General features: G+C 44.5%; 1 protein-coding gene across 3 annotated transcripts; it reads right to left on the reverse strand.

Moving 5' to 3' along the window:
* Positions 1 to 6: 6 nt before the first annotated feature.
* On the reverse strand, positions 7 to 18295 carry tfap4 (transcription factor AP-4 (activating enhancer binding protein 4)). 3 transcript variants are annotated; one of them, XM_065010593.1, is made up of 7 exons: positions 17895 to 18295; positions 15454 to 15619; positions 8560 to 8658; positions 8034 to 8222; positions 2858 to 2956; positions 1053 to 1220; positions 7 to 754 (listed from the first exon to the last, which is right to left on the reverse strand). In XM_065010593.1, exons 1-7 carry the CDS (start codon positions 17981 to 17983, stop codon positions 602 to 604), a joined length of 963 nt encoding a protein of 320 aa, XP_064866665.1. In that variant the 5' UTR covers positions 17984 to 18295; the 3' UTR covers positions 7 to 601. The 3 variants fall into 3 exon arrangements, with proteins under 3 accessions (XP_064866665.1, XP_064866664.1, XP_064866666.1); XM_065010592.1 differs by having other exon boundaries at positions 15412 to 15619; positions 17895 to 18293; XM_065010594.1 differs by lacking the exon at positions 2858 to 2956 and having other exon boundaries at positions 15412 to 15619.
* Positions 18296 to 21659: the final 3364 nt, after the last annotated feature.

The following is a 21659-nucleotide window of genomic DNA, read 5'->3' on the forward strand; positions in this document are numbered from 1 at the left end:
GACCCAGAGAGGGAGAGGGTTGGACCTGGGTGTGACACTTCCATCCTCAGGCAGCCCTCTGGAGGAGCTAGACCCAGAGAGGGAGTGGGTTGGACCTGGGTGTGACACTTCCATCCTCAGGCAGCCCTCTGGAGGAGCAAGACCCAGAGAGGGAGTGGGTTGGACCTGGGTGTGACACTTCCATCCTCAGGCAGCCCTCTGGAGGAGCAAGACCCAGAGAGGGAGTGGGTTGGACCTGGGTGTGACACTTCCATCCTCAGGCAGCCCTCTGGAGGAGCAAGACCCAGAGAGGGAGTGGGTTGGATGGGTGCTTCGTGACCGATTGGAAGGCTGCTGGCTGCTTGAGCTATGCGGAACTGTCAGGTCAACCCATCACCTTTCTACTGATGTTTTTTGTCCGGTTTGAGAAAAAGCAAGAAAGCAGAAAAGGGAGACAGAAAGAAGTGTGTATGTGTAATTATCCAGTTACAGTAGACTATCCTAGTTCAGTGTGTGTGTGAGTCTGATCCGTCTATCCAACCTAATAAATGGCCATATAATCAGAGTATTGTGGGTGTTGTACAGGCCCCCCTCTCGTGGCCCCTGTGTGTGATGGGAGGCCTCAGGGCAGTGAGCAGTCCTCTGGCCACTCGCTGTCGGACGCCGTGTCGGACCCCGCTGTGTCTGTGAGGGCGCGCCCCTGGGTGACGATCACCGCCCGGCGCTGCTCCTCCTCCCCCACCCTCTCCTGGATGCTCTCAATGTGCTGGATGGCCTGGACATGGAGGGAGAGAGAGACAGATATGGAGGGAAGCAGAGAGTGAGTGAAAAACAGCAGTGGCAGACGCAGTGACTACACCACCATCTGGTGTTCACATGTGGAAATGCACTGACAATTGCCACTTTTTATGGACACTTTCCATAGAACTACCAAGTGTTTTACAAACTGACAGAAGAAAAATCTATCTGCAACATACCAAAGATAACAGTTGCATAAATTCAGAAAGCCCAGTTTTTTCTCCCTGGGTTTGATACAACTACAATTTCTCCACTAGTGTTCTTCTTTGGCTCACCTGCACAATGGTGTCCAGGTTCTGGCGAGACGTGGAGGCTGTGTTGATGACAGAGGCCGGGCCCATGGTTACCACGGTGACGTGATGGGGAGGCGGGGCTGGTGCGGGGGCTGGGACGATGACCGTGGGGTGGTGGGTGGGGGCGGGGGACGACCTGGGGGCCAGCACCTGGAGGGACAGGAGGATGAAGAGGTCACACAGATATACATTGTGCATGTTAGAGATTGACTACAGTAGAGTCAGACTACACAGAATTACAAATCACCTTGCATCCCAAATAACTACAGTGTATTCAGACCCTTGACTGTTTCCACATTTCTGTCATGTTAAAGCCGTGTTCTAAAACGGATTACATTGTTCGCCCCCCCCCACCAATCTACACATAATACCCCATAATGACAAAGGAAAAACAGGTGCTTCAACAAAGCACTGAGTAAAGGGTCTGAATAGTTATGTAAATATAATATTTCAGTTGTTTATATTGAATGCATTTGGTAAAATGTCTAAAAACCTGTTTCCTTATGTCCTTATTGGATATTGTGTGTAGATTGATGAGTAAAATAATACATTTGATCCATTCTAGAATAAGGCTGTAACGTAACAAAATGTGGAAACGGTCAAGGGGTCTGAATACTTTCTGAATGCACTGTATTCATGGGATCAAGATGAGTGATTCTGCACCTCCTTGCCCAAACCGATCCCCGAAAACACACTGGTTGACTCTCGCACTCAGTGAAAAGTGAATTTTTAGAAAGAGCAAGACATTTGGTTCAGTCATCCTAAAACGCCACATGATGACTAACAACAGATTATATCCCAGCTTCATTATTTAATAACATGAAAATACACCAGCAGACTCATCTTCCCAACACCCCTTTCCTAGGAGCTTCTGCTGCCCTCTGGTGGACAACAATACAACTACCATACACCTTACTATGTTCCTCTCACTACATATTCTCCAGCCTGAGCCCTAGTGACACTGTCATCATGCTGTTCCCTATTCAACCTGAGATGCCACCGCGAGGGAGGGAGAGACCGTCACCGCAGAGACGGGATTTCTAGGGCCATATAAAATGAACAAAATGCATCAGTGATTCCTATTTTCCTTCAACTTCCTGAAGAAGCAACAACACAGGAACGCCCGTCTGTGTGCGCACGTTTGTCTACCACTTCGTGTAGCCGCTAGTGGTGATGCTAATGTCATGACAACCGTCTTCTGGTAGATAGAAATGGTTCCCAAAAACCTTGGGAACCATAAAAAGTGGCCTATATCATGATTATTTGCATCAATCGAGGGGACATCTGTTTTGTAAACACTGCCATCAAATGAGCGCTACAGAGACATTGCTACCCAAACAGTCTCTGGCTGGTGTGCAGTTCAATTAAAGGGTAACCAAAATGGCGTGGTCTAAGTATTATTGTGGACTTACAACATCCAGTTGTGTCCTTTTTCTATTAAAACGTGTGATTTTGAAAAAGCAAAACAGAATCAGGAAGAAGCAATAACAACTAAAACATGGGACTAGAATGATTTCCTGGCTGTCAAGGATGTGACAGAAATGTAGTGATCTGTGCGCCAGTAATGGAGAGTCGACCGTAAATGTGTCAGAGCTGTTGACCGCGGTAAACCTTGAGCTCAGCTACATGCTACTCTCAGACGGGTGCTGTGTTGATGCGTTTCCACTGTGGCGATTTAGAGTCTTCCTGACGCCTCTGGAGACAATAATGTATGTCACATCACTAGTGTGTGTGTGTGTGTGTGATATGCGAGTGTGATTGTATGTCTCTCAGTCTCTTTCTCTCACCTGTGGGCTGTGGGCTGGGGTGCTGGCTCTCTCCTGCTGCTCGGAGTGAGTTCCTAACACATGTTCAGGCTGAGTACCACCAACCACAACACAGCAGACCTGAGTGGTTAACAGAGGTAGGACTCAGACTGGAGACAATAACACGGCCATTACTGAATATGCACCGTCATATCTATTATCTCTGCGCAACATTGCTAATGAGTTTAAAGCCTTGGATTGGTCTTTATATACTGAACATAAATATAAACGCAACATGCAACAATTACAAAGACTTTAGTGAGTATAAGGAAATCAGTCAATTGAGATAAATTAATTAGGCCCTAATTTATGGATTTCACATGATTGGAAATACAGATATACATCTGTTGGGGGAAAAAAAGAAGGGAAGTGAATCAGAAAACCAGCCAGTATCTGGTGTGACCATCATTTGCCTCATGCAGCGTGACACATCTTCTTCACATAGAGTTGCTCAGGCAGTTGATTGTGGCCTATGGAATGTTGCCCCATTGGCAGGAATTGGAACACGCTGTCGTACACGTCCATCCAGAGCATCCCAAACATGCTCAATGGGTGACACGTCTGGTGAGTATGCAGGGCATAGAAGAACTGGCACAGTTTCAGCTTCCAGGAATTGTGTACAGATCCTTGGGACATGAGGCTGTGTATTATCATGCTAAAACATGAGGTGCATTTTATAGGCCTTCCCAATGATACTTTGCATTGGCATTCAAATAGACTGAATTGTACAGCCTACCAGTAGAGATGTTGGTGATGCAAGCACACTGATAAAGCCTGTCCATGTAGGCTACCAGTAGAGATGTTGGTGATGCAAGCACACTGATAAAGCCTGTCCATGTAGGCTACCAGTAGAGATGTTGGTGATGCAAGCACACTGATGAAGCCTGTCCATGTAGGCTACCAGTAGAGATGTTGGTGATGCAAGCACACTGATAAAGCCTGTCCATGTAGGCTACCAGTAGAGATGTTGGTGATGCAAGCACACTGATGAAGCCTGTCCATGTAGGCTACCAGTAGAGATGTTGGTGATGCAAGCACACTGATAAAGCCTGTCCATGTAGGCTACCAGTAGAGATGTTGGTGATGCAAGCACACTGATAAAGCCTGTCCATGTAGGCTACCAGTAGAGATGTTGGTGATGCAAGCACACTGATGAAGCCTGTCCATGTAGGCTACCAGTAGAGATGTTGGTGATGCAAGATGTTGGTGATGCAAGCTACCAGTAGCATGATAAAGCCTGTCCATGTAGGCTACCAGTAGCATTAATCTCACCCTGATGCAGACTACCACTGCATTAAAGCCTGTCCATGTAGACTACCAGTAGCATTAATCTCACCCTGTCGTGATGCAGACTACCAGTAGCAAATCTCACCCTGTCCATGTAGACTACCAGTAGCATTAATCTCACCTTGTCCATGCAAGCACACTGCATTAATCTCAGCCTGTCCATGTAGGCTACCAGTAGATTAATGTCACCCTGTCTGATGCTACCAGTAGCATTAAACCCTGTCCATGTAGGCTACCAGTAGCATTAATCTCACCCTGTCCATGTAGGCTGAGCATTATTCTCACCCTGTCCGCGTACACCAGTGCATTAATCTCACCCTGTCCATGTAGGCTACCAGTAGCATTAATCTCACCCTGTCTATGTAGGCTACCAGTAGCATTAATCTCACCCTGTCCATGTAGACTACCAGTAGCATTAATCTCACCGTGTCCATGTAGACTACCAGTAGCATTAATCTCACCTTGTCCATGTAGGCTACCAGTAGCATTAATCTCACCTTGTCCATGTAGACTACCAGTAGCATTAATCTCACCTTGTCCATGTAGGCTACCAGTAGCATTAATCTCACCCTGTCCATGTAGACTACCAGTAGCATTAATCTCACCTTGTCAATGTAGGCTACCAGTAGCATTAATCTCACCTTGTCCATGTAGGCTACCAGTAGCATTAATCTCACCCTGTCCATGTAGGCTACCAGTAGCATTAATCTCACCTTGTCCATGTAGACTACCAGTAGCATTAATCTCACCTTGTCCATGTAGACTACCAGTAGCATTAATCTCACCCTGTCCATGTAGACTACCAGTAGCATTAATCTCACCCTGTCCATGTAGGCTACCAGTAGCATTAATCTCACCCTGTCCATGTAGGCTACCAGTAGCATTAATCTCACCCTGTCCATGTAGGCTACCAGTAGCATTAATCTCACCCTGTCCATGTAGGCTACCAGTAGCATTAATCTCACCCTGTCCATGTAGGCTACCAGTAGCATTAATCTCACCCTGTCCATGTAGGCTACCAGTAGCATTAATCTCACCCTGTCCATGTAGGCTACCAGTAGCATTAATCTCACCCTGTCCATGTAGACTACCAGTAGCATTAATCTCACCTTGTCCATGTAGGCTACCAGTAGCATTAATCTCACCCTGTCCATGTAGGCTACCAGTTGCATTAATCTCACCCATGTCCAGTGCAGGCTACCAGTAGCATTAATCTCACCCTGTCCACCAGTAGCATTAATCTCACCCTGTCCATGTAGACTACCAGTAGCATTAATCTCACCCTGTCCATGTAGACTACCAGTAGCATTAATCTCACCCTGTCCATGTAGACTACCAGTAGCATTAATCTCACCCTGTCCATGTAGGCTACCAGTAGCATTAATCTCACCCTGTCCATGTCCATGTAGACTACCAGTAGCATTAATCTCACCCTGTCCATGTAGACTACCAGTAGCATTAATCTCACCCTGTCCATGTAGACTACCAGTAGCATTAATCTCACCCTGTCCATGTAGACTACCAGTAGCATTAATCTCACCTTGTCCATGTAGGCTACCAGTAGCATTAATCTCACCTTGTCCATGTAGGCTACCAGTAGCATTAATCTCACCTTGTCCATGTAGGCTACCAGTAGCATTAATCTCACCCTGTCCATGTAGACTACCAGTAGCATTAATCTCACCCTGTCCATGTAGGCTACCAGTAGCATTAATCTCACCCTGTCCATGTAGGCTACCAGTAGCATTAATCTCACCCTGTCCATGTAGACTACCAGTAGCATTAACCTCACCCTGTCCATGTAGGCTACCAGTAGCATTAACCTCACCCTGTCCATGTAGACTACCAGTAGCATTAACCTCACCCTGTCCATGTAGGCTACCAGTAGCATTAATCTCACCCTGTCCATGTAGGCTACCAGTAGCATTAATCTCACCCTGTCCATGTAGGCTACCAGTAGCATCAATCTCACCCTGTCCATGTAGGCTAACAGTAGCATTAATCTCACCCTCGCCATTTCAGATGTATAAGGGATTTGTATTAATCGGAATGGCCGATTAATCGGAATGGCCGATTTCAAGTTTTCATAACAATCGGTGATCGTCGTTTTTGGACATCGATTATGGCCGATTACATTACATTGCACTCAACGAGGAGACTGCGTGGCAGGCTGACTACCTGTTACGTGACTGCAGCAAGAAGCCAAGGTAAATTGCTCGCTAGCATTAAACTTATAAAATACAATCAATCTTAACATAGTCACTAGCTAACTACACATAGTTGATGATATTACTAGGTTATCTAGCTTGTCCTGCGTTGCATATAATCGATGCGGTGCCTGTTAATTTATCATCGAATCACAGCCTACTTCACTAAATGGCTGATGATTTAACAAGCGCATTCGCGAAAAAAGCACTGTTGTTGCACCAATGTGTACCTAACCATAAATATCAATGCCTTCCTTAAAATCAATACACAAGTATATATTTTTAAACCTGCATATTTAGTTCATATTGCCTGCTAACATGAATTTCATTTTAGCTAGGGAAATTATGTCACTTCTCTTGTGTTCCGTGCAAGCAGAGTCCGGGTTTATGCAGCAGTTTGGGCCGCCTGGCTCGTTGTGAACTGTGTGAAGTCCATTTATTCCTAGCAAAGACCATAATTAACTTGCCAGAATTGTAAATAATTATGACATAACATTGAAGATTGTACAATGCAACAGCAATATTTAGACTTAGGGATGCCAAATTAACATGAATTTCATTTTAACTAGGGAAATTGTAATACGGAGGTAGCCTGACTGCCATTAGGTACCGAGATGAGATCCTCAGTTCCCTTGTGAGACCATATGCTGGTGCGGTTGGCCCTGGGTTCCTCCTAATGCAAGACAATGCTAGACCGCATGTGGATGGAGTGTGTCAGCAGTTCCTGCAAGAGGAAGGCATTGGTGCTATGGACTGGCCCCATCCACCAACGCCACGTTGCACCACAGACTGTCCAGGAGTTGGCGGATGCTTTAGTCCAGGTCTGGGAGGAGATCCCTCAGGAGACCATCCGTCACCTCATCAGGAGCATGCCCAGGCATTGTAGGGAGGTCATATAGGCACGTGGAGGCCACACACACTACTGAGCCTCATTTTGACTTGTTTTAAGAACATTACATCAAAGTTGGATCAGCCTGTAGTGTGGTTTTCCACTTTAATTTTGAGTGTGACTCCAAATCCAGACTTCCATGGGTTGATAAATTTGATTTCCATTGATAATTTTTGTGTGATTTTGTTGTCAGCACATTCAACTATGTAAAGAAAAAAGTATTTAATAAGAATATTTCATTCATTCAGATCTAGGATGTGTTATTTTAGTGTTCCCTTTATTTTTTTGAGCAGTGTATATATACAAATCGGCTGATTAATCGGTATCGGCTTTTTTGGTCCTCCAATATCGGTATCGGCGTTGAAAAATCAGAGTCGGTCGACCTCTAGTTTCGTGTCATGTTTTCCAAACGAGAAAGCAACAACAAAAAACGGTTTCCTTTGTCATGGAACGCCAAGTTGAAGTCAATATGCTGTTGACCTCAACAAACTAGCCCAACACCCGTCAATTGAAACGCTGGGAAATTCTCACAAAAACGGATCAGAAATCATTAGATAATTATATTGGAGCAGGAAAGTTTATAAATAGCCTATTTTCAGGGACTTTTTAATGACCAAATTGAGGAAATGACTGATTTTCAACTCAAGGTTTTCCAGTACTTGATTTTCTGAGCTCCAAATTCAAGTACTTCAATCACTTCAAACAAACACGCCGTGCAAACCCTGAATACGGTGGTTCCTGACAATTACTTGTGGTTGTGTGTCTCTGTTCCTACCTCCTCCTGCCTCAAATGCTCCTCCAGCATCATGCGGACAGAGCGCTCCTTGTCCAGCTGCTGTCTCAGCTCCACCATCTCCCTCCGCAGGTCATCCGTCTTCTCCTCCTCCAAAATGTCTGGGGAACCGATCCCTTCATCCTTCTCCTCCGCCCCGCGCCTCCTCTTTGGCGAGGAGCCGCTGAACTCCTGTTGGAGCAAGAGAGGGAGCGGAGGGAGAGTAAGTCATGGAGGACTAAGATAGGGTTGATTTGGACTACGACAGGTGATTCCTTCCATTGTAGTGTGTTTGATGAACAGTCTATGAACTAAGGAATGGACACAGGAAAGTAAACGGAATTTTAAGTGCTGAGAATAGTAGAACATTTCTCATCTACTGAGGCCAGATTACTATTGTTAAAAAACAAAGTAATGATTCTGAGCACAGTAGTGTGTCTAGAGAGCCACGTGCTGGTAGGAACAACTGCGTATCTAAACTTAATGGGGGGGTGCACACTAGTGACACCAAATGATGATGGTGTCTCACCTGAATGAAGCGTTTGAGCTGGCTGTTCTGTTGCAGTAGCCGTGTCTTCTCCTGCTCCAGAGCGAAGATGTACTCTGCTGTCTGCTGCAAGATGGCCGCCTGTAGAGGAGTGAACACTGTTATAACTACGACAAAATGTTACATAGCAGTAACAAGAGATTCTTGGCTGGTGCTGTAGAAGCAACAAGAGCCTCTTGACTGGTGCTGTAGCAGCAACAAGAGCTTCTTGACTGGTGCTGTAGAAGCAACAAGAACCTCTTGACTGGTGCTGTAGCAGCAACAAGAGCGTCTTGACTGGTGCTGTAGAAGCAACAAGAACCTCTTGACTGGTGCTGTAGCAGCAACTAGAACCTCTTGACTGGTGCTGTAGCAGCAACTAGAACCTCTTGACTGGTGCTGTAGCAGCAACAAGAGCCTCTTGACTGGTGCTGTAGCAGCAACAAGAGCCTCTTGACTGGTGCTGTAGCAGCAACTAGAGCCTCTTGACTGGTGCTGTAGCAGCAACTAGAGCCTCTTGACTGGTGCTGTAGCAGCAACTAGAGCCTATTGACTGGTGCTGTAGCAGCAACTAGAACCTCTTGACTGGTGCTGTAGCAGCAACTAGAACCTCTTGACTGGTGCTGTATCAGCAACTAGAACCTCTTGACTGGTGCTGTAGCAGCAACTAGAGCCTATTGACTGGTGCTGTAGCAGCAACTAGAACCTCTTGACTGGTGCTGTAGCAGCAACAAGAACCTCTTGACTGGTGCTGTAGCAGCAACTAGAGCCTATTGACTGGTGCTGTAGCAGCAACAAGAGCCTCTTGACTGGTGCTGTAGCAGCAACAAGAGCCTCTTGACTGGTGCTGTAGCAGCAACTAGAACCTCTTGACTGGTGCTGTAGCAGCAACAAGAGCCTCTTGACTGGTGCTGTAGCAGCAACAAGAGCCTCTTGACTGGTGCTGTAGCAGCAACAAGAGCCTCTTCACTGGTGCTGTAGCAGCAACTAGAGCCTCTTCACTGGTGTTGTAGCAGCAACAAGAGCCTGTACAACTTCAAAGGGAAGATTTGTCTATCAACTCATCAGTAGGTGTTACAGGTCTGCTTGAAAGTTAGTGAGCCCCTTGTTCTATTACAGATGTGTTTAGTTTTTACCATCAAATCTTCATTTAATCAGAACCAGTCTTTTTGATCTGACATAACAGGTTTATATTTACCAATACCATATGTTGGTGTAGAGGAAATTATGCTTGTAATAGAAAAACAACATTAAAAAGGAATTAGTGCAGGTGCAAAAATAAGTGAACCACAAGTTGCATTGGTTAAATCAAGTAGGTATGTAGAATCAGGTGGGTAAAATAATTTGGTACCAAATGACCCAATCAAAGGAGAGATCGTTAGGAAAGAGTTTGGACGGGACTCTGACAAATAGAGATAAGAAACCTGGTCAGTTTGGTGTTACCCAACCAGGTGAAGGCAAAGCAAGCCATGCTGAGAGGAAAGGAGATCTCAGAGGACATCAGGACGTGGGTATTGAGAGCACATCAGTCGGGGGAAGGTTATAAAATCATCTCAAAAACATGTGAGCTCCATCAGTCCACTGTTTACAAATGGAGAGCATTTAACATCACAGCAACTCGGCCTTGAAGTGGACACCCTTCCAAAATATCCTCCAAGGCTGCATCTCAGACCTCCCTTGCTGCATCTCAGACCTCCCTTGCTGCATCTCAGACCTCCCTTGCTGCATCTCAGACCTCCCTTGCTGCATCTCAGGTAAATGTGCCTGCTTCAACAATAAGAAGAACACTGAATCCAACTGCCATTAATGGGAGGGTTGCTAGGAAGAAGCCTCTGCTGTCAAAAAAGAACCAAACTGCCCGTCTTAACTTTGCCAGAGACCACCTGGACAAACCTGAAGGTTTCTGGAAGTCTATTCTCTGGACTGATGAGTCCAAAATGGACCTTTTTGGTCACAATCAACACTGCTATGTCTGGCGAAAACCCAACACGGTCTACCATCAAAATAACCTTATCCCAACGTCAAGCATGGTGATGGGAATGTCAAGATCTGGGGCTGCTTTAACTCCTCTGAACCGGGACGACTCCACATCACTAAGGAACCATGAATTCTGAGGTAAACCAGGAGATTCTTGAACAGAACGTCATGCCAACAGTCAAAGAGCTAAAGCTGGGCCGAAAGTGGGTTTTCCAACAAGACAAAGATCCAAAGCATTAAAGCAAATCTACCAAATAATAGCTCAGGGGAAAGAAGATTTGTGTTTTGGATTGGCCAAGTCCTGACCTAAATCCAACCGAGATGCTGTGGCAGGACCTGAAGCTGGCAGGTCATGCCAGACACCCCTCACTCAAAACAGACGTCAGAGACTGATCACTGGCTATAGGAGACAGTTACTCCAAGTTATCGCTGCTAATAACTATTGACTGAAGGGGCTCACATATTTGAGCACACATCAAATCTCTGTTAAATAAACCACTTTTGTTAAATAAACAATGAAAATATATATTTTTTTTGTTTCTGTCATTTACCTGGAATGTCTTTATTACGAAATGGGGTTAATATGTTTATTTTAATATTTTATAGCAAAATAAATAACCAGCCTGTAGGGTTTGCATTCTTTCAAGCAGCACTGTACATATCTAGAATCATATGTACTGGGAGTTGAACAAGTTGTTCTGCTTCCACGGGCACATCCAATGCTAGCATCAGTAATTCTACATTTGTTGTAGCCCAGCTAGCATGGACACTGACAGTTGTGAATCTGATGCAGCCGAAAAGCTACTGACTCCTTACCCGGGAAAGCACCGAACAACAGACAGGGACATTGGACCATCGAACTACATTGATTTGGGGTTCACTTAAATTGGGAGTAGTGCCTTTCCTCAGCCACAGTGTGTTATAGGTGATAAAGTATCTCACAACTCGATGAAACCTTCAATCTTGCGCAGACATTTAGAAACAAAACATGTCGATTCGAAAAATAAGCCACAGGAGTTTTTTGAGCTAGAATAGACAACTTTTGAGTAGTAAGACATGTATAAAAGCAACTGATACCATTAATTAGAAGGGGCTAGAAGCGTCTTATATGGTGAGGTACCGAGTGGCTAGGACAGGCAAGCCCCAGACTATTGTAGAGGACTTAATTCTTCCTGCTGCCGCGGATATGGCTGGGACAATGCTGGGGGAAAAGGCCAAACAAACTATACAGACAATCCTTCATCAAACAACACTGTTTCACGATGCATCAGTGACATGGCAGGAGATGTTTTGAAACAATCACTGCTTCGCAAACACGCCAGTGAATTCTATGCGTTACAGCTGGATGAGTCAACAGATGTGGCGGGCCTGGCACAGCTCCTGGTCTGTTACGTTTATGGGGGGTCAATTAAGGAAGACATCCTCTTCTGCAAACCACTGGAAACCAGGACAATAGGAGAGGATATGTTTAAAGTACTGAACAGCTTTGTGACATCAAATGGACTTTGGTGGTCAAGATGTGTCAAGAGGCGCAAAAGCCGTGACAGTGAGACATAGTGGAGTGGTAACGCTCGTGCAAGCAGTTGCTCCCGACGCCACTTGGGTGCACTGCAGCATCCACCGAGAGGCTCTTGCTGCCAAGGGAATAACTGACAGCTTGAAAGACGTTTTGGACACTACAGTGGAAATGGTTAACTTCATTAAAGCAAGACCCCCGAACTCTCGTGTATTTTCTGCACTATGCAATGATATGGGCAGCGACCATGTAACACTTTTACAACATACAGAAGTGTGCTGGATATCAAGGGGCAAAGTATTGACACTTTTTTAAATTGAGAGACGAGCTTAAAGTTTTCTTTACTGACCATAATAGTCACTTGTCTGACCGCTTGCATGATGAAGAGTTTCTCATACGACTGGCCTATCTGGGTGATGTCTTTTCTTTCTCACCTGAATGATCTGAATCTAGGATTACAGGGACTCTCCGCAACTATATTCAATGTGCGGGAGAAAAACGAGTCTATGATTAAGAAGTTGGAGCTCCTCTCTGTCTGCATTAACAAGGACAACACACAGGTTGGAGCTCCTCTCTGTCTGCATTAACAAGGACAACACACAGGTTGGAGCTCTTCTCTGTCTGCATTAACAAGGACAACACACAGGTTGGAGCTCCTCTCTGTCTGCATTAACAAGGACAACACACAGGTTGGAGCTCCTCTCTGTCTGCATTAACAAGGACAACACACAGGTTGGAGCTCCTCTCTGTCTGCATTAACAAGGACAACACACAGGTTGGAGCTCCTCTCTGTCTGCATTAACAAGGACAACACACAGGTTGGAGCTCCTCTCTGTCTGCATTAACAAGGACAACACACAGGTTGGAGAACCTCTCTGTCTGCATTAACAAGGACAACACACAGGTTGGAGCTCCTCTCTGTCTGCATTAACAAGGACAACACACAGGTTGGAGCTCCTCTCTGTCTGCATTAACAAGGACAACACACAGGTTGGAGCTCCTCTCTGTCTGCATTAACAAGGACAACACACAGGTTGGAGCTCCTCTCTGTCTGCATTAACAAGGACAACACACAGGTTGGATCTCTCTCTGTCTGCATTAACAAGGACAACACACAGGTTGGATCTCTCTCTGTCTGCATTAACAAGGACAACACACAGGTTGGATCTCTCTCTGTCTGCATTAACAAGGACAACACACAGGTCTTTCCATCATTGTATGATTTTTTGTGTGCAAATGAACTCAAGCTTACGGACAATGTCAAATGTGATATAGCGAAGCACCTGGGTTCGCAATTACGCAGGTACTTTCCTGAAACGGATGACACAAACAACTGGATTCGTTATCCCTTTCATGCCCTGCCTCCAGTCCACTTACCAATATCTGAACAAAAGAGCCTCAACGAAATTGCAACAAGCGGTTCTGTGAAAATGTCATTTAATCAGAAGCCACTGCTAGATTACTGGATTGGGCTGCACTCAGAGTATCGCCAAGCCAGGTGTCGCTCTGTTAAAACACTGATGCCCTTTGCAACCATGTACCTATGTGAGAGTGGATTCTTGGCCGTCACTAGCATGAAAACTAAATACAGGCACAGACTGTGTGTGGAAAATGATTTAAGACTGAGACTCTCTCCAATACAACCCAACGTTGCAGAGTTATGTGCATCCTTCAAGAACACCCTTCTCATTAACCTGTGGTGAGTTATTCACAATTTCCGATGAACAAATAAGGTTTTATATGTAAGATGGTTAAATAAAGAGTAAAATGATTGATTATTATTATATTATTATTTGTTCTCTGGTCCTATAAGAGTTATTTGTCACTTCCCACGAGCCGGGTTGTGACAAAAACCCACACTCATTCTTATGTTTAATAAACGCATTGTATAGTGTGTGTGTGTGGCAGGCTTATTACAATGATGGAAGAAAAACAACATTTGAGAGTGTGCTGACCCTGGTGCTAAACAGCTGGAGGTTGACTGTTTGACTATAAAAAGTTTGGGAACCACTGTTCTAGACTTTAACCTACTAACCCAATCTCCCTGTCTGTCTGATCTCTCTAGACTAACCTACTAACCCAATATCCCTGTCTGTCTGATCTCTCTAGACTAACCTACTAACCCAGTATCCCTGTCTGATCTCTCTAGACTAACCTACTAACCCTGTCTGTCTGATCTCTCTAGACTAACCTACTAACCCAATATCCATGTCTGTCTGATCTCTCTAGACTAACCTACTAACCCAATATCCCTGTCTGTCTGATCTCTCTAGACTAACCTACTAACCCAATATCCATGTCTGTCTGATCTCTCTAGACTAACCTACTGTCCCACTATCCCTGTCTGATCTCTCTAGACTAACCTACTAACCCTGTCTGTCTGATCTCTCTAGACTAACCTACTAACCCAATCTCCATGTCTGTCTGATCTCTCTAGACTAACCTACTGTCCCACTATCCCTGTCTGATCTCTCTAGACTAACCTACTAACCCTGTCTGTCTGATCTTTCTAGACTAACCTACTAACCCAATATCCATGTCTGTCTGATCTCTCTAGACTAACCTACTAACCCAATATCCCTGTCTGTCTGATCTCTCTAGACTAACCTACTAACCCAATATCCCTGTATGATCTCTCTAGACTAACCTACTAACCCACTATCCCTGTCTGTCTGATCTCTCTAGACTAACCTACTAACCCAATCTCCATGTCTGTCTGATCTCTCTAGACTAACCTACTGTCCCACTATCCCTGTCTGATCTCTCTAGACTAACCTACTGTCCCACTATCCCTGTCTGATCTCTCTAGACTAACCTACTGTCCCACTATCCCTGTCTGATCTCTCTAGACTAACCTACTAACCCACTATCCCTGTCTGATCTCTCTAGACTAACCTACTGTCCCACTATCCCTGTCTGATCTCTCTAGACTAACCTACTAACCCAATCTCCATGTCTGTCTGATCTCTCTAGACTAACCTACTAACCCACTAACCCTGTCTGTCTGATCTCTCTAGACTAACCTACTAACCCAATCTCCATGTCTGTCTGATCTCTCTAGACTAACCTACTAACCCAATATCCCTGTCTGATCTCTCTAGACTAACCTAACCCTGTCTGTCTGATCTCTCTAGACTAACCTACTAACCCAATCTCCATGTCTGTATGATCTCACTCTCCAACTCCCTCCTATCTGACCTTGCTAAATGTTCCCCCTCCATTTCCTTCTCTCGCTGACCACAATGTGTGGTGGACTTTTCTGCCTTTATTGTGTCCTCTTATAATTTCATTAATGCATGTTGTAGTTTGCTACGCGGTTTTAATTTGTTATTGTGTAATAAACAAGTCAAAGTCTGACCCACCTTGCTGAGTTTCTCTCCCTTCCTTTCCTCCCTCGGACCCACCTTGCTGAGTTTCTCTCCATCGCTGTGGGGGATGAGCGTCTTGAGCGATTGGAAGCCGGAGTTGATGCTCTGCATGCGCCGCCGCTCGTTGCTGTTGGCGATCTCCCGGCGGATCCGCCGCTCCTGGTCGCGCGCCGTCTCGGGGGTCAGAGGAATGTTCGCCAGGCTGGGGGGGAGGAAGAGAAGAGGTCGTAAGGTTACACAATAGGGGTCAAAGGTCCACAGAGTATATATCAAGCGAGATCTTCAAGTTGACCTCTATTGGTCAGTTTTGAATGGAGTATAAATTCAAAACATGAATGAACCTACTGTGAGCAACAGCGCAGCTATGTATGAACTATCAAAACAAGCCAGAAAACAAAGCTTTGTTGAGCTTTCAAAACAGAACCATTGTGATGGTCAATTTCGATGCAAAAAAATACAGTAACAACCATGTCATGTGCCATGCTTCCTACTACCAAGCTGACTGTGCCCCGAGAAAACAGCATGAAAGTGCAGAACAGGCTTTGATGCTGTTTTCTTATAACACCCTAGCAGACGCTTCACGTGGCCCACTGCACAACACAATGCTGACGTTCCTGCTAGAACCCCTGGCCAAACCCCATTGTTTCAGACCTCTGAACCCACGGAACACAGCCAGTGAGAATTCCAACCATAAAAGCGTTTGTCATCCTGGTTTGTTCAGCATGGCTCCCACACAGATTCCATTGTTTCAGACCTCTGAACCCACGGAACACAGCCAGTGAGAATTCCAACCATAAAAGCGTTTGTCATCCTGGTTTGTTCAGCATGGCTCTCACACAGATTCCATTGTTTCAGACCTCTGAACCCACGGAACACAGCCAGTGAGAATTCCAACCATAAAAGCGTTTGTCATCCTGGTTTGTTCAGCATGGCTCCCACACAGATTCCATTTGGGATGGGAAATGTCTAATTGAACTTCCACATCCTCTGTATCTAATGGGAGTATCAGTGGGAAGCTTTCTAGTGGCAAGGCTCTTATCAGTACTGACTCAGCTGCCTCAGAGCAAACACAGGGAACAATTGTGCAGACACAGATGGGGAGAGAGACCGTGTCTGCTGTTTCCTTACAACCCAGAAACCAGCCAGCAAACACAGCCTCTGACAAACCACGACTGGGTGGTAGCGAATAGCGAACCCAGTCACAAATACAACCACCATAGCTTGACAGACTAGGAACAGTATATTCGATGAGTTGATTTAAACAGGGTCCCCAAATTCTAGCAACATTAACATAATAAACATTCAAGTATTATCATAATAAATACACATTTGTAAGTGAGAAATCATGTTTGACGATGTATTGTGGCCAAATGTGCACATCAAAGACTAGAATTGAGTGTTGCTTGGCCAATTTTATGCAAAATCCTTCAATCGGATTTTTACACAATTCGAAAATAGAACTACATGTCCCAGACCACGTGCGCAGACCACACTTTATCCTTCATCTCCGCCTCCCTGTATACTAAAGGTTGCAAATGCATCGACTGGCCTTCCACTATACACACCCCCTAATTAAAAAGACCACTACTAATTTCTCAATCGGTTGCGGAATGCCTCGCGGCGTCACAATCAATTTCATACGGTCCAATCTGTTAGAATGCATCGCGCAGCCACACTGCTGCGTTCAAAACCTCTCATCGAGTCCTCCGCCATTACAACAATGCGACTGCTTCCTCTACATGCGGCGGCATTGCTGAGCTGCGGGAGAAAAGACGCAGTGCATACGGTACCAGAGTGCACCAAAATGTGGCCAAGAATACCAGCGAAACTGTGATTTCGTTGCACAAACGCGATTACTTAAACTTTCACCGTGAATTTTACATAAATTATCAGGAAATGTGAAGATACTGGAGGGAAGACTACGACAGATCCCTCACCACTTTAGCACAAGCATGGCCGCACTGCCCACAATAACTTCAGCGCGCTCCTCAACGAACTGAGCAAACAGTACCCCCTAGGACGTGAACGAAACATTCATAACAAAGGTGCGACACCTTTGTTATACATGTACTACCTCTCTTGCTCATATGTAAATTAGTATACTTATCCAAAACATAACCGTTGGGAAAATATCAAAATATCCAGGGATCTCTCGGAACAGAGCAGCAGCGTGGTGTGCATGTAACCACGTGGGGTATGTTTGTTAGCTACTAAATGTCTAGATTTAGCTAAAGTAACGGTAAAATTAAGTTACATATGAATGTACTGAATCGTCTTCTATCTAATATGAGTACTTAATCGATATTCAATAAAGGTAATTGTCTCGCTCTTTGACAGTGGGTCGTGTACAGTACACAATAACATACAGATGAAATCAAGCATGTTGCCACGCCACAGTCGCTAAATGCGCACCACCAGCAGAGATAAACTCATTGTTATCGTATACAATAAGGCGAAATAGTGAAGTGCACACACACCTACAAAGACCCCCAATCACTTCCTTCTCCGTTTTCCTAAAATGTTGCAAGGAGGGCACCTTCTGTGCTGGTACCATGAAATACTCCATGCTTTCCTCTCCAGTTGTGTGTCCCCCGGTTCAAATGAATTAACGCACAAAATATGTTCCAGTTTCAGGTGCAAATTCCCTTGCTCATAAATCTAGAATAATTTCATAATTCGGAAAATTCCTTATGTAGTAGCAGAGCAGTCGGAGTTCTAAACGTTACTCTACTTCCAGCTGATAGGGTTCCCTCGTTGTGTGGCGCTCTCAATCTCTCTCTTTCCTTCTGCGTGTATGTGTGTAGTTGCAGCTGATCGGATGTCTTTCAAGGCGGGAAACAGCTGGTAGGAATCACACAGCACTACCAAAAGCCTCCTTCCGCGGACAGAGGGACTGCATCATGTAAACAAAGGATTATTTCAATCTACACTGGAGGGGGCGAGGCACGAGTCTGGTTGATTAGATGAGAGCCACATTTTAATGTAGAATTGTTTCCATTGAGTGATACCGATCACTGATGCTATATCTCGAATCCTAGTAGCCTAATCTACAGTTATTATGACATTATCTATTTTATGAGGATTTTCCACGTAAATTAGGAAAAACATTTTTTTTGCATGCGTCACTTAGTTATTTTAAATCTATTATGTTTTTCGAAATGTTAACGATAGAGCGGAGGAAACCAGTCTGTTGTAGGGGCACTGGTCTCCTCTCACTATGAAGCGAACAAGCGGGATCAGCTGACGAGTTGGCAGGGCTCACAAAAACAGCAACAAACTGTGGGGGGCTCGAGTGGGGAGAGGGGCGAAGGGAAACAGCGCGGAGAAGAAAGGCTGACATTGAACAGCTGAATGTGTTCACCATTTTGGGTGTAGGAGAGGAGAGTTACCTAATCGCCACTCCTGCCTTGTTGGTGCGTGCTGTGCGAGCAGAACAGAACTCAAGCCACAAAATGGGAGCAGTACCCTTGCACCCGGAAATGTGTGTAGTATAAGCGTGTGTAGCAATGTTACAATGTTGGTACATTTCACGTCTGATCAGTCGCTGCTGCAACAATTGTTACACTTGCTGCTGTTGCTGTGTACTATGTTGCATGCGAGGCTATTACGGCGTTATAGTATAGCGCCATCTTTCTCCCCAAACTGCAAGTTTAGCACATGATCATTTAGCTACTTATTGACACGCCCCAGCTTTTGCTTTTCCTATGCTATTAGCGATTAATAGACGTTATATGACATCATAGATAGGCTGGACCTAGATTCATTGACAAAAAAAATGAAAGCCTGCAGTCAGCTGGTTTTGCTTCTAGGCTAAAGGAGCTCACTGGGTGGTCAGGTTAGACCCTGCCATGGAAAAGGAAGACCTGGCGCATGTCCTGCAGCGTGATGCACCATGCAACATACACAGTATTGCAGATGACATTGACAATACACAACTATTTTCAGCTACTAAAGAGACATCATCTAGGGAGGCTATTCCACATTCCTATGTAACTTTAATAGTGTGCCCATATGATCTGAATGGTCTGAATAACATACCTGTAATACATGGAGGGCAGGAATGATTAGAGCATTTTGCATTATGTCAGAGAACATTGTTAGTTGCATAGCCCATACACATCATTATAAGCAAAGTAGCCTATTACATAACTAATATGGTTACCCATTAAGAGCCTAAACTCATGCCTCCAGTCTCATTTCTGATTCTGTCCTTCACACCTGAATCTGAGCATTCCCAACAGTGTTTATTCAGTAGTCTACCTAGTCATAAAACAAATGAACAACTAGTTTCGTTTTATAGGAAAATAACCTCTGCAACAAATCTAACATACTGTATGTACATCGGTAAAGGTGGCAATGAATCTGTTACTACATATTTTTGCACCAGTCATCATTGCTCATAGGGCTACACTTCTCCTCCAGTACACTGGTAACACACACACACACACACACAGGCCCCGGAGGACAGCCAGGGATACTGGCATAATACCACAAAAGGACGAAGGCAACACAGTTGAACAGGAATATAATGACTTAGTTAAGTGTCATGTTCATACCCTTCAGTCTAACATGAACGTAATATGTGTGTGAACATGTTGCTTGGGGGCTATTGTTACAGTGGGGCAAAAAAGTATTTAGTCAGCCACCAATTGTGCAAGTTCTCCCACTTAAAAAGTTGAGAGAGGCCTGTAATTTTCATCATAGGTACACTTCAACTATGACAGACAAAAATGAGGAAAATCACATTGTAGGATTTTTAATGAATTTATTTGCAAATGATGGTGGAAAATAAGTATTTGTATATGTTATATATATGTTATACTGTATATGTTATAATGTTATCTGTTACAAGTATTTTGCATATATTTACTTTAAAGTTTCTAATATAACAGGTTCACGCAAGCTGATTTATGCACGTAGGCCTACACTTAAAGGCTATACAGTCAAGTAATGTTGTCGACCTGCCATTCTGTTTAGAGTTATGTGATAACTGTCTGTCTGGTGGCTGTGGTGCTACACATGACTTACCCTTCACCTTAAATGACCTGTTTGCATGGCTGTTTTCATCAATAATCATTATTTACACATTAATATAGGCTATGTTTATTTGTGTACTTTAGTGTGAGTGTATTTGCCTATGAATGTAACATTTTTGCATGTACCACTAGGTACCAGCCACTATAGGTCCAAAGAGTTCTGTACACACCATAGGTGTTGCATAACTTCCTCGTTACTTAACGTATGTCCCAGACATATTAACCCATATGTTCCCAGAGACAGACGTATTCACCCATATGTTCCCAGAGACAGACGTATTCACCCATATGTTCCCAGAGACAGACGTATTCACCCATATGTTCCCAGAGACAGATGTATTCACCCATATGTTCCCAGAGACAGACGTATTCACCCATATGTTCCCAGAGACAGACGTATTCACCCATATGTTCCCAGAGACAGACATATTAACCCATATGTTCCCAGAGACAGACGTATTCACCCAATATCATGCACAATTTACATGATCAATTATGAACTTATGTTGGACTTGATCATTAGTCCTAGTCTTGGGAGAGCTAGACATATGTGCAACCCAGCACTAAAACACCAGACACAACTGGGCGGCAGGTAGCCTAGCGGTTAGAGTGTTGGGTGAGTAACCGAAAGATCGCTGGTTCGAATACCCACGCCGACAAGGTGAAAAAACAGAAATCTGTCAATGTGCTCTTGAGCAAGGCAGTTAAATCTAATTTGATCCATGGGCGCTGTACCACACTCTGTCTGACCCTGTAAAACAACCAATTTCACTGCATGTGACAATTAAACATGTATTATTATTAACTACTCGTCAAGATAATATGGCGTATTAATGATGGGCTGGAACAAAAGTCTGCTCACTTTGTAGCTCATGACCAGATTGGAGAGTCAAAATTCACAATTTACTGTTACTGACACGACCTCTGGTGGTTGGATGAGGTAAAACAATGTTACTGGTTCAGCACTTACCTGAAACACCATAATTGCTCTGGGGTTTTTGGTACTCCGAGGCAGTGTATCGGAGTTCTCCCTAAGCAACACAAGTGGGCTATACCTAATGGTGCACTGCAATAATTATTAGGGCTATAGGCCTAGGTATGTGCCACCTATTGCATTAGGAATTCATTGACTTGGTAGGTAGCCTAAGTACATTGATTGGTCCCTGTCATTTCCTAAATGAATTTAGTAATTGAATAACAATAGAC

The sequence above is a fragment of the Oncorhynchus nerka genome, linkage group LG26, assembly GCF_034236695.1.
Source record: "Oncorhynchus nerka isolate Pitt River linkage group LG26, Oner_Uvic_2.0, whole genome shotgun sequence".
In the NCBI taxonomy this organism is placed as follows: Eukaryota; Metazoa; Chordata; class Actinopteri; order Salmoniformes; family Salmonidae; genus Oncorhynchus; species Oncorhynchus nerka.

What these genes read in the sequence shown, in the direction of transcription:
- tfap4 (XM_065010592.1), bottom strand. Translation starts at nt 17,983, where the DNA reads ATGGAGTATTTCATGGTACCAGCACAGAAGGTGCCCTCCTTGCAACAT. An exon ending in AGGGAGAGAAACTCAGCAAG is followed by an intron (nt 8,659 to 15,411) that starts GTGGGTCAGACT and finishes ACTCCTCTACAG; the next exon opens with GCGGCCATCTTGCAGCAGAC. An exon ending in CCCCAGCCCACAGCCCACAG is followed by an intron (nt 1,221 to 2,857) that starts GTGAGAGAAAGA and finishes CTGTCCCTCCAG; the next exon opens with GTGCTGGCCCCCAGGTCGTC.